The sequence below is a fragment of the Zeugodacus cucurbitae genome, chromosome 3, assembly GCF_028554725.1.
Source record: "Zeugodacus cucurbitae isolate PBARC_wt_2022May chromosome 3, idZeuCucr1.2, whole genome shotgun sequence".
In the NCBI taxonomy this organism is placed as follows: Eukaryota; Metazoa; Arthropoda; class Insecta; order Diptera; family Tephritidae; genus Zeugodacus; species Zeugodacus cucurbitae.
In genome coordinates, this window is record NC_071668.1 from 74,876,005 (window position 1) to 74,901,670 (window position 25,666).

Here is a 25,666-nt window from a genome sequence, read left to right on the forward strand (position 1 = left end):
CTAGCATTTTCTTCCACTTTTGTTGCTTTTGATAGTTTTTCATGCACACGAAAACGAAATATATGCACATAATGTTTTTCTAATCGAATGTGATTGAGTGTGCCATTAATTTAATGGCTTGACAATGTCTCATGCGAGAAATTAATCGTATGTAATAAGCTACAAAATGGTTTATATGTGATATTAATACATAGGTCGATGGGGTGACAATATGCGGGGTATAATAATTTTTATTAAAAAACTTTCTTTAACCTTTCTTAAACCAAATTTGTGCATAATAATACTAAAGAACAGCATTAGCAACTACAAAACTGCAGCGAGTCTTCAAAAAATAAGATTTTTTTTCCAATTTTTTTTAAGCTAATATCAGATAATTTTCTTCTTCATATTAACATTTATGCCCCAATTACCCTATATACAAACCCAAAATTGTCAAAATCCTAACTCAAACATAATCTGCATACCACTAGCTTCGAATTGAACTGCTTGCTTATGCTTCCAGATATAAGTAATTGCCACAAACAGTTGCTTTTTCGACTCCTCACATCACTTTTCGTACTCCCACCCCCTTCTGCCGCAACTGCCTTGAACTAATTCAAATGTCAAAAGCGAATTTCAAACTTTTACCGTTCACTTTCAATCGAACCGCCAACTGTCTGTGTCGCTTCCGTGTGTTTCACGTTTTTGGTGGCACGTATTCGAGCTCTTACCACATCGCTTTGTTGTAAATAAATGACGTACGCCAATGTGGCATTTAGCGTGCGAGTTGCACTCATTTGCGTATGCTAATAAATACCCTGCAGTAAAAAAATTGATTTTCTGGACTGGTCTAGAACTGGTTCAATTAGGCGTCGTAGTGATTTTCATCAGATTTGAAGCAAATGTTTTTCAATATATATTTTTATGTATTATTTATTTATTGAAATACCCCATTTTCAAAAATTTTAAGCGCTATTACATCTAAATTTCGAATAAGCAACCTACTCACACCAGTTCTGGCAGTTGTTTACCGGCGCTCAGTGCCCAACTAATTACTTAAGGATTATTCCAAAAATATTTTTCTTCAAAAATATCCATATAACTGTTCACTTAACTATTTATTTACCTTTCTTGTCTCACTTACTTTGCGGTTCACCACCTGCTACCGTTCATTAACTCACTTCAGTCACTACTTCCACCAACGTTGGCTTCGTATTTACATGAAAATTTTAAAGTTCGCAACTTGTCAGTTGGTGGTTGCGCTGTGCCTTGTACCGCGCTGCCAAATCAGAGTCACTCGCAATCGCACGGAAGAATGTAAAGCGCGCATTTTGCGTGTACGGAAGTTGGTCGCATAGCCGGCATGAAGGAGTACGTACGAGTTAGAGCTCTTTTTTTGTTTCTGTATGCCAGCGACTCTTCACGTTTTTGTTTTCAATATTTACTGGCACTCAACAATTTTGCGGGCTTCCACTTATCAACAATTCAATCGCGGCAGGCAAACAACTCAGCGAAATGACGTCGCTTGTGATGGATGTGGCGGCAGTTGGCGTTGTGGTGTGGGGCGTGCGGTGGTGGTTTTGGCCATGACCGTGGTGGTGGTGCTGCTGCTGCTCGCTTTACAGCCGCGATTTTGCGCTCACAGGCACTTAATTGGTGCATGTTGCATGTCGAAAGTTAGGAAAAACAATTGGCTCTTAATTTTATTTTGTTTTTTAATAGTTTGAAAGAGTTTTTTTTTAATATTAATGGATTTGCTACTAGGATTCAATAAGGCGGTTGGAAATGTATAATTATAGCTTTCACATATAAATTAACGGCTAAAATATAATATACAGAGATATATAGGGGTGAAATTTCTATAAATAATATGAAAATGTGTTCCTATCAATATCATTAATTAAAATAATTAGAAGGATGAGAAGGGAATATAATAAATTTGAGGTTAGGTTAGTCTTGGAAGCCGATTCGCATATATTCCATTCCTTTAACTTATGTAACAGCAATTTAAGTAAAAAAAACATATTTTTTCATTCGTTTAACTTACAATTTTGTAATTCTCAACCTGTTTAACTAAAAAAATATTAATTTTGATACTAATTGAATAGTTTGGTCTGATGATTAAGATCGTTAATGATTGTATTTAAACTAATTTGGCATTTTAAAGTCCTTCTCTCCTCATTCCTTACTTCTTGATTTTAAGATTTTTAGTTCTCAACAGGCTGAAGAAATTATTTACATATGCTGGGGGTTGAGAAATCGTAAAATCTGTTTTAATATGTATAAATATAACCTTTTGGATTATGCTTAATGAGGTTTGACCGATATTCCACCATCATTTCCGGCAATGGATTTTGTTTTTGAGGATGTTTAGAAACAAATTTTGTGTAAAGAAGAAATTGAAAATGGTTTTTTGGTTCAAACAGTGCCTCAGAGTCTGAAATGACGGCTGCAAGGAGACATAATTGATGACGTACCATAACCATAAATATAGGTTTTATAGCTTTCTGGCTATGCAATAAGGCTCAATCTCACAAATAACCGTCAATCTCCATTACATAACCGTCCTCTATCTTTTCTAATTTATATTGCACTTGTTCCGAAAAACCAAATACAAACCGTCATTTGTACCGACCAACAAATGGCTTCCGTTTGCTTTCGTCATTAGAAGCCACACCGCCAATTAGACACTTACATATTTAGGTATGTATGTATGTATGTAGCTATACAAAAACAGTTATTATATAAAATGTCAAACTTAATTGTTGGGCGTATCGTCGCTGCATGCGAAACTGAAATTAAAATTGCGGCTGCAAATGAAAGCAGTTAGGCCAAAAGTTAAAGCTACACAAAATTCTCAAAAAAAAAAAAAACAAAGCACTGTGAAATCCTGTAAGTACTAGAAGCTAAAAATGAAACGAAAACTTTCTGCATTTGTGAATTTTTCAAATTACGCCCACACTCAACCACGAATAAACGCACAAACACACCCACAAACGGTAAACAAACGTTGAAAAGTTTGCGCCCAAAAGTAGGCAATGCGCTTTTATGGCAGCCATAAACAACAAATTCTACAACAAAGTGCTGTAAACCGTTGTGTTCTGACCTTCATTGCTTGTCGTGAAATTACGCTGATGACGCCAATATTTAGTCATATGATTTTATAATTGCAAAAAATAAGCAAAAAAATGCCGTTATTTGACTTTAGCATACAAATAGGCGCGTGCCTGTATAAAGGTATAGAGTTTGGTGACGTTGCGTCGCGTGCAAGTCGCCAAATTTTTTTTTTTTTTGTTGCAAAGCGGTGAAAATTTTTCATATTAGCACACATGGAGCGCCTGCACTACTGCGCCCCACCACCAAGTGCTGTTATGTCGCGAACTTATTTGGCATTCATGCTCCAAGTTGAGTAGCTGCACTCCAACTCACAAGCTAACTACTTAATTTGTCACACACATGCATACATATGTGAGCTGAGTATGTGTTGTGACACGAGTCAGTGTATTTTTTTGTTAAATTTTTTGTTATTGTTGTAATGCTAGCTAGTTTCTAACGGCATTTGATGTGTCTTTGAGTTGCCTAAATATGACAGCGCCAATTAAATGTCACATATATTCCTGTTGCCATGTATATGAGGCATGTGTTGCACGTGTCAACGCTATAAAAAAGTTGCTGTTGGCCAACAGGTGGGCTAACGGCGCTTTTGGTGGTATGTATGTGTGCGTGGTTGTGTGTTGCTATCATCATTAGTAATAAATAAAATGGAACAACTGACACTTTCATGCATTGAGCTTTTTTATGTTAGCATATGTGCATGTGTGTGTGCGTTTCTTGGCTTACTGAAGATTTATAGCTAGTTGTCAGCGTAAATATCCGTGAGCTTACATGTATGCTCAGCACACACATAGAACACCTGAAAAACATATATTCGCTGCTTTTTTCTACTCTTCCATCCATCTAACATATATTCCTTGCGCTGCCTTGTCTTGTGGCAGCCATTGCGCCATATGTTACAGCCAATATCCTACACGTGCGCTAATAAAATATGTGAAGTTATGTAGTTATGCTTTCGATAGAGTATTGGTAGAAATTGGAGTCCAATGTACATAAATGTTGCTTAGTGTCGGTATACCAACAAGGACAGCTACATACAAACCTTTGTAATTGAAGACAAGAAAATTGGTTAAACGTGGGAAAAGTTCTTATTTGTTCCTATTTATATAAATTACATAGTTATTTGTGAATAAATATCGCGTTCGAGTTGGTCGCTTGGGAAATTTGCGTGGATGTGTGGCTCATAAAAAGGTTGAAATATGGCTTAGAATTATAAAATGTATTAACAAAAATTTTCACAAATTTGTTTGGAAAATTTTCAATTTTTTTCTTGATTTTGACATTTATGAAAAAAAGTTTCAAAATTTTTTGGAAATTTTCAAAAACTTTTCGAAATTTTTTCGATATTCCTTTTAAAACTTTTGCCTAAATGCTTTAGTTTAGTTCTTAGCTTTTGTTAGTTTTTTCAACACTGATTCAGTATTTGTCATTATTACTTTAAATTTAATGAATCTTATTAGTTCTAAAGCTATCCTGCTTTAAAGCTTTCAGAGCTTTAAGCTTATAATAGAAAATATATTTTCATAATCATTCAGTCTTATTAAATATTCAAATTATAATGAATTTATAAGCTTCTTTTAAAACCGCCTTCGGAGCTTTCAGAGCTTTAATCATATATCAAGTCCTTTTATATTCACCTTTTGCTTTCATTCTTCATCTCCTAATAATATTCCTTAAATTTGGTCCCATCAACTTCTTAAACATCTGACTTTTTAGTCAAAAGTTAAATGATCAATAATCTCCCTGTAGCCAGCATGCACACCGTTACTCATAAATTAACAGAAACTGCATTCAACTTAAATTGTTGTGCGCCTGTCAACGCACGAAAAACTATAAATCTTTTAGAAAATCTGATTTTAATTGCCCACGAGACTGTCGGCGTGTCAAAATGGATTCATGGGAGTCATGGATATGGGACAAGACACAGGGTTTTTTATACAAATGTATTCACATGAATATATGTATGTATGTGCATATTGCAGCAAGCACAGAAAGTGAAAAATTGTAGGCATTTTGCTCCAAATCAACGCCTACGATACAAACTACACAGTGATTTATGAGGGATGAAAAAAAAACCAAAAAGTGGAGAAAAAGTAAGAAAATAAATATATGGAGGGTACAATAATAATAAAAATAAAAACTAAAACTAGAGGTGGAACATAAGAGCCTTGAATTATATATTAAATAAAAAAATAATAATTTTATTAATAAATAATAAAAAATAATAATAAATCGTAAATTTTTCATTAATTTTAAAATATTAAAAAAATATGAAAAATTAAAAAAAAAATTAAAGAAATTATAAATTTAAAATCAATTTTTTTTATTTTTTTTTAATTTTTTTCTTATTAATAGTTTTAAACAATATTTAAATGTTTTTTATTTTTATTTAATTTTTAATATTTTTTTTTTTAATCCATAAAATGTTTTGTAACTTCTATATTACCTCAAACAAAGTCATAAAAATATTAAAAAAAAAACATTCAAAAAACAAAAATTCGCACATAAATCACGCAAAAGTCATAAACACTGAGTCAGCTTTATCAACATCGCCTTAAAATTGTGTCAGCAACATGCTCGGAATTACAAATAAATAAAAATAAAAGTTATAAAACTGACTACAGCTTCAACACATGCAGTCAATGACATACATACGCACACATATATCAACTTTGTAATACCCGTTCATACTCTCACACACCTTCGCATAAGCGCTACAATTTTAAGTGTTGCCATAATTTAGTATTTTATGGCAACACTTTGGTCTTACGCCCATTGAATTTTCATGCAAGCCGCAATAAAGGGCGATCAAAGCTCCATCGCAAACAGTATACATATTTATACAGTTATAAAGCTATGTATATTGATACATGTTGTTGTTGTTTACTCAAAGGTGGTCACTTGTGTGGCATTACTAGCGCTTTATTGGTCAGTGAGACCACTGCAATATTCCCATGTACATAAACAAACAAGCGAACAAAAGGTAAACAGCACACACATGTATACATATACACATACATATGTGTATGTACACATGCGAGTCAAATAAGTGTATTTTTATGAGCATGGACTTTGTTGTTCGACTTGTGTGAGGTCATGTCTGGATTTTGAGGTTTTTTTTTGCGCAAAGAAAATGTCACTGTTGTGGCAACAACTTGTGTGGCGCTTCTAAATTGCACGTTAAGTAGGTCGGTTGCGCCACACTTAGCACACACTCTCATGCATATGCATATTTGAATAGTATATGTGTGTGTTTGTCTTTGTATTTGTTTACGAAAAGCATGTAGTTTCAGAAATTCAGATTTTTTAGTAAAAAAATAGCAACGAAATTAGTGCATGCCATTGTGTACCTTGTGACTGCCACCCTCATATGATCACCTGCCACTCGGGCGCTTTTGTGGCATTTCGTATGAATTTATGTAGCTGCAGTTACACACAGGACCGTTATTAGTATTCGTACTAGTCTATTATGCTATTATAAATTGGTGTTGGTCTATATATATATGTTTTTACAGCGCTTGCTTGTTGTTGGTGTGAATTGCTGATGCTATCGGTGTGGCTATAGACTGGCACTTGGTGTACTTATATAGCTATGTAGTCTTATACATTTATTTATATTGCTATGTAGCTCTATTATGTCGATAAGCGCAAAATATTGACCCCCAAAAGTATGCTGCATGAGTTAGAAATCACATATATAAGAGCTCCTAGTGGAATTGACTCTTATAGTAAGATACAACGGTACATATTTAGACTTATATCTCTGTAGCAGTAATTTTGTGGCATGAGAAATTAAATTGGCAAACAGCGCACAGCATGAATAATATAGTTGAACTGGGAATATTTGCATATAGCTATGTTGTGTGTAGAATATCAAGGCAAAATCAGGCAGAGTGAAATGAAATTGTGTACGAAAACTTTAAATTGTGTAAGCATACTTATATTATATTAAGAAAAATTTAGCTGTCTTGAACACCAGACATTTTTTGGATGAAGAATAGTCAGACAATGTTATTAAAAAGGCAAAAATTCTAAGAAAAATATAATTTGATAGCTCGAGGTACCAATTTCTTGGTGAAATAAAAGATTTTAGCTTCATAGAAATGCAAAAATTGTACTAGAATTCAAGTCCCCTAGAAAATTTAAAAAACTTAGAAGAGATTTAAGGGATGGCAAGCTCTACAATACCAAATTTATAACACGATTTTGTCCTCTAAATTTGTTTAGAGGGTTTAAGGTCAACTTTTCTTCGAAGAAAATTTAAGAAAATACAAAGTTTTTTTCAGAAAAAGTATAAACTAATTTCAATTAATAAGAAGTAGTGGAGATTTCTGTAGATAATGATCTCTACTTTTGCATAAAAATTCAAGTAACTGAGCTGTTTCAAATTTTTTTGTGTTTAACAGTACAGAGAAGATAGCATCAATCTACCTCTACGACTCTAAAATTCAGTTAAAGTGTTTCCTTTCGGACTAAAAGTGAAAGCTATCACCACTAAGGCAATGTAATTAACTAACTTGATGAATTCAGAAAATTTTTAAGCTTTAATATTGACCAAATACCTAGAATATTCCAATTCTAGCCTCACTTTAATTAAAAATCTTATTCATTGCTGTGCCAAGCCAGCATACAATATCTTGAAGATGACATATAATATATATAAAACATTATATACACAACTACATAAGTAAATAAATAAGTTTCTGCGCACTTGAACTCTCATATACTACACTCCCAGCACCTTAGCAATCTCCAACGGCGAGCACTTACTGCCTTCGCAGGTAAATATTTGTTGCCTACGCAATTACATTATGCTTTACAGGCTTGTGATTGTGCGCTTGGGCCATCAATTAGTAGTAATATAATTAAATTCTGCTGCCAGTCAAGCAAGGAAAATAAGAAGTGCCAGCAACATAAACATTGAATTTATCACTGCCAGGAGGGGGTGTGTGTGCTTAACTTTGCTTTGCTGCACAAATCTAATTTGTTGCTATTTTATATGCAAAGCATAGATGGGTGATAGGTCTAGCAGAACTTTTGCAATTTATATGCTACACTGCCAATGCCATTGAAAGTCACTTGTGGTCCGCAGTAGACACGTGGGCGTATACGTAACATTTATATTTGCACGCTAAAGCGCATGTAGTTCAACGGCAACACATGCGCATGTGTACTCACTTGTATCGCTGCGCCTGCCAACATTTACCGTGACTAATTGCTATTTAATGTGCTTATTTGGCGGAAGGTAACTAAATTAGTGCGACATTTCGCCATAATTTCCTGCGCAAAAATACCAGCTGCCGTGCTCTGTGCAAGCTTTGTGTATTTTGCTACTTTGTATTTGTGTCCCTGGCACACTTGCCACTCAGCAATAGCTGTGTGTTAAACTGTAAAGTAAATATTTTTCAAGAATTTTTCAACTTTCAACCTGCCTGCGAGCGCTCCCACTGCCACCTAGCTGTAGATTTCACATTAATTTTACCGTTAGCTGCTTGTCACTGCTGCCAGTCGTGTGTTTGTTTACTTCTCAAATAGTTGCTTGCGTATTTTCTCATGAAATGCGAACTTTTCAAATATTTTTCTGCACTAAATTTACTTCCAGCACCTTGTATGCATATTTTGTTGTTGTAGTTGTTGTTGTGTGTTTCGTTTTCAGTGCAGCTTAAGCTATTTGCGCTTATCAATATTAAATATGCACTCAAGTTAAGTTGAGTTTTGCATACTTTTTGGCGCACACAGTTTCCAGCTCATTACATGCCCTCGTGTATGGAAGTGTCAAGTGTGTGAACATATGTTTTTAACTCGCTCAGAAATTTCACTTATTTACAGTCGTTAGCAGTGACACGCTGTGATTTATGTCTGACATTAAGGTTACTATCCATACTTGTAGGTGGCAGTTATGTGGGCGGCGCCTAAATGTATACTTTCACTGAATTTAGTAAAATTAAGTCAAATTGCAGCAAATTTAGTCGGAATAATTTCATGTTTTGATATTTTTGAACTGAATTTAGTACAAATAAATAAAATTCCAGTAATTTGGTCGGAATAAATTTGTGTTTCGACATTTTTGGAATTATTTGAGATTTATTAAATTAAATTTAGTAATATTTGATTTTAATTAATTTACGTGATCCGGCAAATCTTACACTGCAGATATTTTATTAAATTAAGCATTTCTTTGAATAATTTCTAAAGCCTAGCTATGAATATAAAACGCCATTCACCGAAATTTTAAATATTTGCCACATATCTATTCTATTTTCATTTTAATATCAATGTCAAATGTTGAAAATGCAAATAATTGCAGTCTCAAGCTTATAACTGCTTGCCCTTGAACTTTATTCTCCGGCTTGCTGCCTTTCATTCAAGCAAAATGGCAAATAATTAACCACAACTCTCTGTCGTTTCATTGCCATTTCTCATTACGATTCATGGAAAAGGCTTTTGTTTTCATTTTTTGCTAATGGAAGTGCGAAGAATTGCAAGGCTGCTGAAATATCTTGTAATTAGTTGTGACATACGCTTGCGAAATAGACGACAGATGGCAATAAAATGAAAAGTACTCAGAATAGAATATAGAATGTGGGAGATATTAAAACAAGAAAATAATATAAAATATTTAAAAATAAAAAATGTAGAATTAATAGCCAGAGAATACAAATAAATTATAGAAAAAATAGTAAATGTTGGAAAAAAATTAAAAAAAAAATATTAAAAAAAATATAAAATGTTGGAAAAAAAATTTCAAAACAAATATTTAAAAAAAATTAAAAAAATAAAAAAAAAAATTAAACGCTTTCGCTGCCAAGGTTAGCGTTAATTTTGAATTTAACACCGCATTTATAGTTTTATTTGGCATATATGACTTGTTTTCAAGGCTTTTTCACTATTAAGGACCACTGATGTATGAGGTTAGGTATACGCACTGTCAGTCTTGACTGCTTTTCTATATGTAAATATATATCTAACGCTTAATAATGGCAGGTAGCTTGAAATATTTCTATAAATTTCTGTAATATAAAGGCTTCAAGGCCATAAATAAATCTGAACTCATTCGCACTTCACAAAAATTCTACTCTTTCTGCCTTTAAAGCATATGCGTACAACGCACTCACTCACTTAAAAACGAAAAATAGAGTTTAATAAACCCAATGAGGCACTAGTTGCACAAAAAAAAAAAGAAATGATTTCGGAAATATTAAAGCTTGTTGAAGTCGTGTAAACAAAGTCTACCCGAAAGTTTTACTGAAATGAAATTATAATGAAATTGTATATATTAAACTCAACGCACAGCATTTCTATGCAAATTTCAAGTGCGTGCATTGAGGCTGTTAATGGAATTTATGCGCTGCTGAAACTTGTTGAAATTTGTGATGAGTTTCATAGCTTGTTATTAATGTCATCAGCAACTATTAATATTATTAATAAAATGAATGTGGCAAATAGTTGGTGTGTATGTCTGTGTGTGCGCTCGCTGACAACGAAATTTGTGCGCATATAAATACTATAACTTGCATCCAACCACCATTACCAACAAGTTATGCAGGCGGTCGTGTTACTATGGCATGCCGAGCGTACACTTTAATTACATTACATTTCATTAATTATGTTGCGCTTTAACTTTATTACGGTAAATTAAATCAATATCTCACAAACAGAGCAGTGAAAAACTTTTGTAAGCATTAAAAATACATATTCATATATTCTAATGCGTTGTTGTTGCATTTTTAACGCTTGTCTCTGCATACATTTAGGCGCTTATGATGTAAGCTGCTTGTAAATATTAAATAAATGCATAAATTTCATAAAAGCTTTATGGCAGTGGCTTAAAAAATGCTGGAAAAGCACATTTCTAGCGGACTTTCTTCAACTACTTCAAGCATTGTCATGAAATTTTCCACCTGAAGGCAGCAAAAATATATGCAAAGCAGTATATGCGCTTTGAGACAGCGGCATATGTTTTGGCGCCGCAAAGTAGACACTTTTTAACGCGCTGGCGAAGATACAAAAGGAAATTAAAAAATAAAGCACACTTTTAGCTGCCACAAAAACAGCCACTGGGCATTTGTAGGCATATTTGGGTCCTTCAAGCAAAGAGGATAAAATATTTACTGAAATAATTATTACTTTTTATTTAGAACGGTCGCAAATGATAATATTTACTATAAAGAAGCAATAAAAAGATCTAATAATAAAAATAAAATATGATTAAGTTCGCCAAGAAGTAGGCTACACAAAAAACTGAATTAAAAATATTAATAAATTGTCGCCAAAATGTATGCTACATAATAATTAAATAAGAAATGAAGCATACATGCGGGCGTCAGTTAAACTTTAGGCCTCACAATACACGTGCTAAGCTATCTGACACTGAGAATCAAAGTATTAACAACGTTTTCGATTGAGAAAAGGTTGAACAATTTTCCTAGATTATAAATATAAAATCTATGTGAGTTCATATTGGTAATTTCTTGTATGAAATTACTGTCTTGCTCCACGTCCAAGTAAATCTGACGTATATCCAATATTAAGCACCTAATCGCAGCCCTTAAAACCCACTTTATTTGACTTGATTTTTCTAAATACTTAATTTTTCTGCACAACTTTATCCCAATTTGTATTTGTCTTCACCATATTGTGCGCTATTCGACCTTATCATTAATCATAATAAAAACGGTGCAGCGCCTACAGTTATGCCAAGTTATTCATACCACTCAACATTTATTTGTTTGCTTATCTCACCGCTGCAGGCTAAAAATAAAATCTCATTTCATTGTAGCGCTATGGCTTCAACACTCACTCGCTCACCTTCTATTCTGAAACAGCTGTTTATTGTAGCGCGCCTAAAACTATATCACCAGTAGTAAAGCCATCAAAATAATATAAATGTCATGTTTACTTTTCATCACAAACATTTTATTTTATATACTACTACGTTATCATCTCCCCCTCAGCGTGGGCTTTGAGTCATTGACTGGTTAGCGTTAGGAATTATTTCTGCATTATTTCGATATTTGTTGCATAAGCGTTAGGCGCAAAAGCCGCATTTCACCGGCTGAACTTGACATTCTTTTTTTAGGGCGGCATGAAGGCGAACGTTTCATTCATGCGTGTTTTTTTTTTTGGCGAATTTTGTTTGCAGACGCTTTAATTCGATTTGACAATTTGCCTTTTGTATTTTTTTGTTTTTTTTTTTTACTCTTTTTCTGCCATAAAACAGATAAAATAAATGAAATATACAGCGACGTAAACAAACGGTAAAGCGCCATAACAATTGAACTCGGCATTGACAATATTTGCTTACGCCCAGCACTCTCAACAAGCATGTGTGTGGGTGGGCCGGAGTCAGTTAGTGAGGTTAGGTATGTAGTATTCAGACTATAAATCGCGTATTGACATGCAATGCAGTCGGTAACGAGCTACTAATATGTATTTATGAATTTATCTAAATTTTGACTACCACCAAATTGCTCGCCGTTGTTGTTGTTAGCTTATATGTTTTTTTGATATGGTGGGTGTGCTGTGTGTGGGCTGATAGTGGCGTGGTTCTATAGCTAAAAGCTTTGTAGTCTTTGCTTGAAATACTTGTTTTTGCAATTTGTACTTTTCCACTTGCAAATTTGTTGCAGAAAAATATAGGCGGCATTTAGTGCCGCAAATCATGACAAGGGTTTGCTTAGCCTTGAATTTGGTGATGGAATTTTCTTGTTTTGTTCTTTGTTTAATGATTAACTTTTTGCGCAATAAATTTTTATCTGATTATAATTAATAGGTAAATACAATGGAGTTGAGCACAATAGTAATAAAAATCTGGAAATATTAATTTTTTTGCGATATCTCCGAACTAAGAAGGTATTTGATGAAAAATAAAAATAATTTTTGATTTCAAAAATTTTAGATTTTAATAAAGAAACTTTGAGAAAAAAGCTTACAAAAGCCTCTTTTAATTAGTAAAAAAATATTTAGCTTTTCAACCCATGTATATATCAATCCACATGTGTCAGTATATTTTCGCTCATAAAACCAAATATTGAAATGTTAATCCGTTAGTGGACCCTTAATTTTCCGAAAGTGAAAGCTGCCACTTGTTTAGAAAACTATCTACACATCCCATATCTTTGTAAATGTATATGTATGCTATGCAACTATTTATATCTTTCATCCATTCAGGAAAGTCGCTCGCTTTCTCACTAAAAATTTCAATAGCCCTGCAAAACAAATAGCATTCACAGAGCTTAAGGCAAAACTGACTGTTGACAGCTGATGGCTGACACTTTTCTATGGAATACGCTGCCACAGCTGCCACATAAAGTTGTCAACAGTAATAAAAAGGGTTTAGTGTGAATTGAAGGCGAGCGCAATGCAATGGATAAGCATTGAAATGCCAACTTTATTTGCATGGCCAACACAGAAGTTGTGTGATTTCAGATGTGTTGAAATGTATTTGTTGAATCAAGGGACTATTTTTAGCACGAGTAGAGATATTGAAGGAGTCTATACGCAGAAATAAGTAATCATTTCTTAGAAAAATTGGATGAAATTCACTAGGGAGTTCGGAAAAAAACAAAAATACAAAAAAAAAATAAAATAAAATAAATAAAAATATATAAATTAACTTTAAATAATTATTAAATATTTTAGAAGCTTATTTGTTATTATTTTATCATTTATATCTCTAATAAGTAATTCAAAAGCCATTTTAAATTTCTTTGTCATTTTCTGAATTTTTCCTGCAGATTTTTTAAATATATTTTTTGTGGCATTCCATCATCCTGCTTTGTGTCGGCATGCAACAACACTAAAATTGAATTTTCGTTATCGAATTTTACAGTCTCGCGCACTCAATCAACACATAAAGGGAGCGAGCTCTTCAGAGAATCGCATACCAACACATAAATACGAGTACAACAACACAAATATGAGAAAAAAATGTTTTCATGAAAAGAAATTTTTTTTGGCAACCCAGCAGTAAGAGCAAAGACATCATAAAGTACACTCAAGCAAAAATCTATATTTTTAGAAGCTTCTCATATACCCGTATTTTGATATTGATATGTAAGAGATTTATCGATAAATGGTAGTCTGAAATATCTAGTCTCACTGCAATTTCCAGTTAATTTGTTAGAATAAATAAATCGATATTTTTTAAATTTATCGATTAACTCCTAAGAACTTACCGATAATACAAATTAAATTTTGAAGTTTTAAAAACTATAAATTTTGCAATTATTAAATATATTTTTTCAACAATTAATGAATAACAGTTTTATCAATAATCATCGATAAACAAAAATTATAAATTTAAAAAATAAAAAATTTATTAGTTAGCCAATTGTTTCTATGATATGGTAGACACAATCGATAGTTTTGTTCTAAAACTATCGAATCGACCATTACAATCATCCATATATCGAACAATGAAAATAATGTTTGCGTCTTCTTCACACATCTAAACATATATCGTCAAAATATACCTTCGTAGCACAAATTTATACACACCAAACCACAAGCTTTAACTTTATGTGGCTAAAATAATCTCCAGCGTGCTATAGCTGTGCTAAAATTTAATTTTTACGCCTATAAAAGTATTACAGAATTCCATTGAATTACTTGGCTTGAAATATAGCTGCTATAGCTATAACACATATGTGACACTATAAACATACTTACACTCATATACAAGGGAACTTTTACATGTGTGTATATACACATTTTTAATTTAATTTAACGCCACTCTACACCGTCCACACACACACACATGTACATACATATATATTTACATTGAAATGAGTATGATGCCTTTGGTGCCTTTGAAAGTTACGCATACGCCATGTCGACCACAGCGCGGTTTTCAGTTCTCAGTTGATAACACATATGCATAGCTGTATGCTACACTCTACTTTGTGTGTGTGTATAAGTGTGAAAAGCCTTTTGAAGCGATTTCAGCTCTGCTAACGCATACTTGGTGATTTTTGCGTTTATACAAACACATACATATTTGTATAATGTAAGACTGTCTGTCTGTGATTTCTTATTCCGCTATGTATTTGGCTGCTTTTTGTGCAGAAATATTCTCATATGCATTGAGATGCGATGCAAATTGGAATTCACACTTTGAAGCAGTGGCTTGCAGCTCGTTAATATATGAGTTATATGGCGGTAGTGGTAGTAGTAGTGAAGCTTGAAGGTTTTGTATATATTTTGCTTTTCATACGATTGAGTTGTGTTGACTCATTTGTTAAGAGAATATCTTATTTATCAATGAGTTATGTTTAAATTAATAAGATGAGAATTACTTAATACAAATATTAAAATCATATTAAAAATATATTTAAATGAAATATTAAAAATGGAAAACAAAATTTTATATAGATTCTAAAAAAAATCAAAAAAAAAAATTAAATAAAAATTAAAAAAAAATAAAAAAATTAAATAATAAATTAAAAAAAAAATTTAAAAGAAATAAAATTAAAAAAAAAAATAAATAAAATTTGTATAAAGATTCTAAAGAAAAAAACATTTAAAAATATGTTTCCACAAATTTACGGCTTAAGTTTATGTGTTGAAATATTTTAATCATTTTTATTTTTTTTATTTTATAAAAAAAGATTCAGATTGAAGTTGGCCCAGAAAATATATATTAAATCACATTCCTTGTTCGAAATCATACAAATAAATTCATTTTCTAATTTTTTTTTACTTTTTCTCTCTTTACAGTCTCAATCTTTATGAATTAATCAAGAAGAATAACTACAATGGTTTCAGCATGAGTTTGATTAGACGCTTCTGTAATTCAATTGTTAAATGCTTGCGTCTGCTCTACAAAGAGAATATCATACACTGTGATCTCAAACCGGTAAGTATAAGTATATCTAAAATACTACTCAAAAAATATTTAATTAAAAAAAAATATAAATTTCATCAAAAGAATCATGCGCTCATTTTAATTAAGAACATAGTCACTCGCCTCTTCGCTATGTTACTGGCCTATTTTTCAATCCGCCGGCTTTTCAATAGTAGCCTACTTTTTCTTATATATGTAAGTATTTAACATTTTTGCTTTCCACAGGAAAATATTCTGCTCAAGCAACGTGGCAGTAGTTCAATAAAAGTCATCGATTTTGGCAGCTCCTGCTATGTGAGTCGTAAAATTTACACATACATACAATCGCGATTTTATCGCTCACCGGAAGTGATACTAGGATTGCAGTACGGTACCGCTATAGATATGTGGAGTTTGGGTGAGTAATAAAAATTAAGAAAATTCGATTTTTGCAACAAAAATAAAAAAAATTATATAAAAAAAATGTAATATAAAATATATATATATATATATATTTAACTTTATATAAAATATATTTTTTTTGTTCAAATTTTTTCTAAAAAATTAAAAAGTCAAACGTGTGTATCAAAATAATTTATTTTTCCTCTAAAACCCATTTTTTCATATTCACATAACCTAACTTTTGCATTTTTTTTTTCAAACTGAAACACACTCATTTCTTTCCACCTTCACATCCGTCATGAAAATGTTGACACAGAAACGCCGTAAAATGTAATGCATATGCACATTTTTCTACTTTCGCTAATGGCATTTATGTATGTGGGTGAGAAAGGAAAAATGTTTTTCATATACAAATAACAAGCACACCAACTAGTTGCATATTGAGAAGTGAGAAACCGACCTGAATGCATGCCAAATCAAAGGTGTTGGAAGGTGCAAGTGAGAGGCTGCACATATATACAATTTTTTATTCACATGTGTATATGCCAGCACGCAATTATGCACTAAAAGCACTCACACGCACGCACACATTTGCAATCACATTCAATGGATGCAAGGATAAGTGCATCCTGCATCCGACATACACACAAAAATATATTACAAAACTAAATAAATATAAACAGTTGCACAGCGCAAGGTGTTCATGCATGAGCGAATAGCATTTTACATAGTTCTGCGTACACTTTGTGCATATTTAGAAAAAAAAAGATTTTTTCACGTGTGTTGAAGATTTATATGTTACCTTGATATCGTTGATATTGCAGTAGTAATTTACGAAAGTATAAAAAATGTAAAAAAATAGTGTTTTAGTAGAATTATTTAAGTGCTACACACATCTACAGGTATACACTAATGATTTGAAACCAATACTTTCACCTTCCCTATACAATAACAAATAGTCAAGATTTCATAATAATGAAGATTTTTAAATACTGCGACGAAATCATTTAGTAATTAAGACAAATGAAACTAATTTCACCCAAACTAGTTCAAAACTACTCCGAACGAAACTAGTTTCATATGTACTAGTTTGTAACTAGTTTATCTGAAATACTTTTTATGTATTTTTAGATAACATTCTCTATAAATGGTTTAAAAAATGTGCGGATAACTTTTTTGGCATTTACTAGTTTATAACTATTCTGAAAAAATCCAGTTTCACTTTGGAAAATAATTTGAAGCAATTTGTGAATGATATGTCTAAATAATTTAACAACGTGTGTGCTATTTAATGTCTTCCGAAGTTTCACGCTCGATTCTTATTAACCTCTAAAAATTAAATTATAAAAAAAACACAAAAATCCTTTTCAAACAATCTGCACTGCTTGTCCTTGCGCTTATCAGCATTCAATATATCATCACTTTAACCACGACAGCTTCAGACTGGCAACTCAATTCATCCAACACACATACATACCAAAGCGAGTACACACACACACACTCACGAGCATAATTTCATTTCTAACACACAAAATGATGCTAATCTCGACAGCGGACCAACGCAAAATGTCCTTTCAAAATATGCGACGTGAATTTCACCTCATTTTGACCGCAAAGTGATAAATTACAATGGATGACAAACAATTTGTATGGTTGCCAAAGACAAAAGCAACAACAATAAACCAAAGTGGTAGCTTTAAGCAGACATCTAAGCTTATAAAACAACAACACCTTCAGAAAGCTGTATAAATTGCTATAAATTAAGGTGTCGAGTATAATAAGGGTGTCACCCTAAATTAAAACATATTTATTGGTGGATAAGAGAGAACGTGGAATGGTGAGTGGAGGTGGAGTAGTGAATAAGAGTAGTAGGAACACTTCAAGTGCAGTACAAATGATATACCATAGCTTTGGTTGTACTTACATACTATACTGGCATCCTGCTACTCCAACAAATACAACACTGCGGTTAAATCTGCGATTCGTTGAATTTTGTGTGATCAGCGGTTTGCCAGGCGACTGTACAGCAATATATCGTCGCTGACAAATTAATTAAAATTTTTAATTATCCAGCGAAAGTTTCCGCGTTATTGATTTTGATTGGAGAACAGAAAGATAATCGAAATTTTCTTTTAATGAATAATGGCAGCAGAATAAGGGAAATTTTTTAATTTTTGAATTAGATATAAAATATGAGCAGAATGTAAGGATGTAGAAGAAACTGATGCCAAATTAACATATTAAAAAAAAATACTAATAACAGACACATTTGAAGTGTATTTCTGAAAAGAGAGAATATACAAAATATTATTTTTTCTCTCTTTGCCATTCAGTAAACGCCCTCTCTTTATTTAGATTATATGAAAATTGATATTAAAGGGAACTAATCAGGTACAATACGTTTTTTTTTTTATAAATTTTACCACCTGCTGCAGCTACTTCAACAACAACCAAGCAGACAAAAGCAATTGAATCACTTCCATACAAGTAAAACACATATAATGTTATATACGCACATAGAAATAGAAGCAATACCACTAAAATTAAAGAGAGAACCATACAAAAGCACACCTACGCTCTATCACATACTTCCAATCACATCTCCACCTTCTACAGCTTTCAACTAACGCCAGCACGCACTTAAACAATTAGGAATTCCTGGCAACACATTGCAAATCAAGCGAAAAAAGAGAGTATGGCACTAAGGAGTAACTGTTTGTGCAAAGATAAAAATCAAGTGCAACAAGTGGGCGAATAAAGTAAAGCAAAGTAAACACTTTCAATAATCAAAGCAAACATTTGTGGACGCACTTAAAGCATTTATGGTATGCACTTTAAAGCCAAGGCATTCAAATAACACTGATAACGGTAATGCATACACAATTTCCTGCAACCCTTCCTTTGCAGCCTTCATTACTTCCTTCCGTGGCTTCCTTGCATAGACACATGCCTTCCGCGTGCTTTCCGTTTGCCATTAATACACATTCGCTTGAAAGACTATAGGCGTGTATGTGTGTGTGAGTGTGTGCATGTAAAACAATGCGGCTTGAATGCGCTCTAAGCGCAATAGAAGGCGCGTTTCAAAGCGTATCCGTGCAATTTTCATATCACACCTGCGCGCTTCAGCCAGCGAGCAGTCCTAAATAAGATAAGTAATAGCTTCTATATGACTGTATGTGTGTGCCGCAAGGTGCCGCGCTGATTTTTTTGCCATGACTTAGTTTCTTAAATGTGTGTGTATATCGTTACTTTCAAGCGCTTGCAGGTAGCGAAAACTATGTTCGAAGTGATATCAATGAAAGTAAACATTGATTTTATGGTTTCTCACGCAACTGGAGGGTGAACTATGTGTGGCGGAAGTGGCAAAATCAAGTTAGTGGCGTTGATTAAAATATTTGCTTAGAAAGTTTCGAACTTTGGTATTGGTTACGACCACATAATGTGTGAAGTTTCATATTAAATTTCCAAATAGTTTAGTTCTTTGCTAATAATGTGTTTGAAATAGAGCTTCTACTTAGTAAAATTTAGTGAACAAAGTTTCATAAAAGAGTAGCATGACACTGTATTTAGTTGGAAAAATAGTTTTGCTGCATTTTGTGCGGCTTATTTTGCAGTGATATTTTTTTTTTATATTTTAGAATATACAAGACTAGTTGTAGTGGAACTAGTTACATATGGTCTTTAACCTCTGTACTATCGATTAAGTATAAAAAATGTGTCTCCAAATAATTAAAATGAAGTAAAATAGTCAATATTTTAAACACACTAGTTACATGTGTACTAGTCACAAACTAGTACCAAAAGTAACTAGTTATGTTTAGCAAAAATTTGAATGTGGATTTAAATAATTAACTAGATTTTAATTTTAGTATTAAAAAAGCTATTTACAAATGCACTAGTCACAAACTAGTACCAAAAGTAACTAGTAACAAACTAGTTCAAATTAAATCAATTAAACCAAAGTGAACTTATTTATAAACTGTAATCAAAAATTAATAAGGACTAATGGAAATCCAAATTAATTAAATTAAGCGCCTGTCACATCAGCGAATTTCCATTACCGCGCATTAAAAATTAATTTAAAAAATTTTGAAGTAAAACCAACTAATTTAAAAGTTTACATCTACTTCATACCAGAAAAGTATTTTTTAATTTTTTTGTCATTTTATTATTTTATTAAATCATAGGGTTTCTACTGAATTTCGCTAAAAATAGCTGCCGAACGTCCTTCAAACTTTCAAAACAAATATTTTGCATTAGCCAAATTGAAAGGACATTTTCAGGCTACGAATCCTAAGTATGCACAAGTCTCTTTTTGTTAGCCTCGATATGAACAATTGAAATTAGAAACTAAAAGCTTTTAAGCGCTGCTGGATATAAATATTGCTACTTATGTAATATGCATATGTACGAGACTACGAAAATGATTTTTGCTATTGGCAATGCCAGCCGAAATCACCAGCAGACAACTGTCAGCATTGCCAAAAAGTTTGTTGTTGTCGCACATAATGCAAGCCAGCAACAAAAAAATCGAAAATGAATATCTCTACCAAACTTTTCATGCCAAAATTTTGATGGAGAACAAACGGTAGCGGCATCCCGCTTACTTAAGCAGACACAAAAGCATGTGAGATGCGATTTTTTGTATATGTGTCTGTGTGTATGACTTGCAGATAGCATTTAAGTTGCACACATTTGCGTTGAGCTGCATAAATACATACGAAAATCCGATTATTATGTATTACTGCTGCTGTTGGTGCGTCTGCCAATAATTTGGCAGGGATTTTGAAATTTGTAATGCGTCGAAATTGGCCCAATAAGTATGACTGAGAGCGGGTATATTGAAGATATAGACGCAGGAAGACTTTAAAAAGCAAATTTAAGTATTTTTACCATTGAAATATAAAAGGAAAATGAATCGATATCGTCCCACATGAACTGACTAGCATAAATACCTAAGCCCCAACAAAAAGTTGCTCATACGCCCCGCCATGCAATCTTCTCTGCAACTATATATATTGGTTTACCGCAATATCTATTGACTACCTTCTGCCGCTGTCGCATACAAACAAAAAAGATTGATTACAACTCACAATGCACCAAATTCTAAAATTCTATAGCAGCATTGACCATTTTGTGGCATTGACAAAACATTCAAAGTCAAGGTCAATCGAAGCACACTTTCCGTATTTTACGGCATTGATTTAGTTCGCATACAACTAGAGCAGCTAAAGCTAATAAATATTGATATATGAAGACAGTCTTGCATAATTGCAGCTGCAATTTTCATCTCTATTGCTCCTCTTACTGTGTATAGTAGACAGTTTGGTCCATCGTTCGCCGCTGAGGCCGAGCTGCAGAAGTTTGTCTTGCTGTATAGCTGGACAGTGCAGTATGGCGTTATATGGCAAGGCAAATTATCGAAGGTCAAATGGTAGAAGTGCAGCTGAAGTGGGATGGAAATTCAATGATTGTATAATGAAAAAAGAGGGCGGATGTAGTGCACCTTCGATCGTAAAAAGCAGCATTTGGTCACTTAAAAGTAGAAATATTAAAATATTCTTAATTTGACCAACAAAAGTAACTTGACTTTTACGAAGCTTAAGATTTTTTCTTTAAAACAAAAAAGAAATATTTAAATTTTTTTACTTTCAATTAAAATTTTTCAAAAAAAAGACCAAAAAAATTTTTTTCCCAATTGTTGTTTTCCCAAAAAAATTTTTAATATTTTTTTTCAGTCAAGTTTGGTCCTATTTTAATAATTTTAAACATTTAATTTAATAAAGTAAATATTTCTTCAATCCTTTCCTTACTAAACGCTTTCTTTTTCATTACAGGCTGCATCCTCGCCGAGCTCTACACCGGCTTTCCGCTCTTCCCCGGCGAGAATGAGGTCGAGCAGCTGGCCTGCATCATGGAAGTGCTCGGCTTGCCACCGAAAGAACTCTTGGCCAATGCCACCAGACGCCGTTTGTTCTTCGACTCGCGCGGCGCACCACGTTGCACTACCAACTCGAAGGGACGCAAGCGATTGCCCGGCGGCAAATCAATCTCACAGATGATCTTCTGCCAAGATCGTAATTTCATTAACTTCCTACAGCGTTGTCTGGAATGGGATCCCGCGGAGCGTATGACACCCGAAGAAGCGGCACACCATGAATTCCTGCAACCGTCGGCGTCTAGTCGCCATCGCAGCTGCCGCATGACAAACTCCTCCTCGACTGGCGGTCTAAATAATAGCTCATCACAAAAATCATCCTGCTACAGTTTCACCGAAGTCTCGCCACCCACAAATGCCACAGCCAGCAATGCGAACAACGCCATCAATGGCGGTAGCGGCGGCAGTGGCAATGGCGCTGTAGTCGCGTCCATCACCAGCACCACAGCGGTCAGCAATGCGGCCATCACCACGACAACGAGCAAAGCAACCACGACAACACAATCGCGCAGCAGCGGCCTCACACAGCATGCGCATCACGCCAGCTCGTCCGGGCATCTGCCCGACATCAAGCTCAGCGCCAGCGACAAGTACAGCAACATGCAGAAGGTGGCCGTGCGCTCGAAGATCACCTCATCGGTGTCCGATCTGGACTCAGTGCCGCAGTATGCCTTGCATCGCAGCATTTACGGCGCCAGCGGGCTGACGCACAGTGGCACAGCAGCGCGCAAGCATCTCATCACCAGCGGCACCATCGCCACCAGCTCCAGCAAATATGGTCTGGGACTGGGCGCAGGCAGTGGCAACGGCGGCGGCAGTCACAGTCATCTAATGCATCAGAGCACAACGCTGGGCAATGTGTCGGCGCATCACGGCAGCGGTCACGGCAACACACACAACGCAGTAGGCGGCGGCAGCGGCAGCGGTAGTGGCGCCAACAGCAACATGTCACACTCACAGTCGACGGGCGATGTGTCGGCGATCTTCGGACGTGCTTGACTTCGCGCGCGACCCACAAAACTTGAGCTCAAAAAATGCAAACTAGTCAATATGGTGGATTTTTGGAGCTAGAAGTGGAAGTAAGCGCTTGGAGCGTGAGCGTGAGCGTGTATGCAGTGGACTTGCAGTGCTCGAAAAGGAGTTAAGAAACATTTACACTAATTGTGACTAGAATGTGTGTGGGTGTGTTTGTATGCTGTGCGCGATGTTTTTTCACTACCAGCGCAGGTTACTCATACGCCCGTGTACTCGGTTTTGATAAGCGCAGCGCTGCATTTGCTACAATTTGTACACACACATGCATATAATATAGATTTTAAATTGAATTTTGAGTAAAATAATTATGATAATTATGACTTGTGTGCATATTGCCTAGACTTCATTTTACGTAGACGCTTTGATAGATAGATAGGCTTTTGATTTGTGAGAGTGGAGTTCGATGCCAAAAAAAATCATATTTGACTAAATATTATTGATTAAAATTTTGATGTTGTAGAAATTAAAAATAAAATGCTTTTGATTTATCGACATCAAAATTTAGAAAAACATTATCTTAAAAAAAAAATAATTTAAACATTTTCGAAGCTTTCAATTTTTTCTAAAATCATAAATTTCAAAATATTTAAAAAAACTTTATTAAAATTTTTAAACATAAAAATAGAGAAAAACATTGAAAAAAATATTTTTAAATACATTTTTTTAAATAAATTTCTAAAATATTTTTTTCAAATAAATTTGTAAAATATTTTTTTTTTATAATTTTAATATTTCAATAAAAAAAAAATATTTTCGAAATAATTTTTTTTTTAATTATTATCCTTAAAATTTGTTTAAAATAAATTAATTATTGAAAAAAATTTCGAACTCCAATTCCTGCTCTCATTCCACGTTTATTTAACGTCTGATTGTACAAGAAAAAATTCATACGTGCACACTTTAGCCTATATAATTCGAAGATATGTGTGTTTGTATTTGTATGAGTGTTTTTGAAGGAATCTTAATTACATCTGTGTATGTATATTAATTATAATTAGTGTATGTAGTTGTTGTAAGTTTGCGAATATAATAAACCATAGTAGTTAGCAAGTGAGTTACAATGAAATTTAAACGAAAAATGGATTAAAGAAAAATAACAAAAAGCTCAGAATAATAATTTAAAAATAAAAAATATTATTAATTTAATTAACAATAAGAAAAAAACACATATACACAAACAAAAAATGTGAAATAAAAAAATTTTAACAAAAAAATTAAAATAATAATCTTAAGCTCATAAAATTGTGTCAACAAATTGTAGTACATATGTAAGCATAAGATTAACATAAAAATACAACAACATATACGTTTTAATGTGAATTAGTAAAAAGAAAAGAAATGAAAATATTTCACTAAAAATACATAAAATAAGTAAACAAGCATAACTATATAGAAATACATATATGCTAACAAATAACAAAAACATAACTGTATGAGAGTAGAGATTTGTGTATGCCACATGCAACGCAATGTTGCAACATCATAATTGTATATAAGTCAAAGGGTTTTTAGTAATAATTTTAATAAAAATTCATCAAGAAAATGAAAATGCAGTTTTTTGTTTGAAGATTTAATAACTATATAATTAAAAATAAAATTAAATTAAATAAAAGTCACGGCATAAAAATGAAAATCTTCCATACTTTAATTTCACTGCTTTTAGTAAATTTTTACATAAACTGCCTTTGATTATATGTAAATGTAAATACATTGATAATCCACTAAATACACATATGCTGTCACATAAATGCGTTAAGCATATAATAAACTTAGTAATGGAAAGTGGAAATATAAACTAAGAGAAATATCATTACAAGCATCACAAACTACTACTAGAAGCATATCCAGTAAGGAGTTGGCATATATTTTTTAAGTAACAAGAACAAACACTGCTGAATCAATACATTTCCTGTTTAGAAAAATACTTTTAGGCATGAATTGCTGGGTTTAGAAATTAATAATAAATTTAGTTGGTATTAAAAAAATTAATACTTTGAAAAATAAAAAAATTTAGTTAAAATATTTGTTCTCAATATTATTTAAAAAAAAATTTTTGGAATTTTTTTTGTTTTGTTTTGTTTATATAAAAATTATTATTAAAAAAAATATTATTTAAAAAAAAATAATTTTTTTTTAAATAAAAAATATTTTTTTTTTTAAATAAAAAGTTTATTTTTTTTTAATATAAATTTTATTTTTTTATTTATTTTAATATTTTATTTTGTTTCAATATTTAATTAATATTTTATAAATTTTTTTCGAACAAATATTTTTTCACAAATTATTACTTTTAGTCATGTTTTTTCCATCTTCTTTCAATTTTTTGACTTGATAAAATTATTAGCTTTAAACTTTGCTTTTAAAAAAATATTTTT

General features: G+C 32.8%; 1 protein-coding gene across 3 annotated transcripts in view; it reads left to right on the top strand.

Moving 5' to 3' along the window:
- Dyrk4_0 (dual specificity tyrosine-phosphorylation-regulated kinase 2) overlaps positions 1-25,304 on the top strand; it is a 127,090-nt gene extending 101,786 nt beyond the window's left edge. For all 3 annotated transcript variants that reach the window (XM_029040059.2, XM_011183788.3, XM_029040061.2), the window contains exons 8-10: positions 15,811-15,949; positions 16,163-16,334; positions 22,156-25,304. In XM_029040059.2, the coding sequence (XP_028895892.2) occupies positions 15,811-15,949; positions 16,163-16,334; positions 22,156-23,255 (1,411 nt within the window). In that variant the 3' untranslated portion in view covers positions 23,256-25,304. The remainder of the gene's footprint in view (positions 1-15,810; positions 15,950-16,162; positions 16,335-22,155) is intronic.
- The last annotated feature ends 362 nt before the right edge of the window (positions 25,305-25,666 follow it).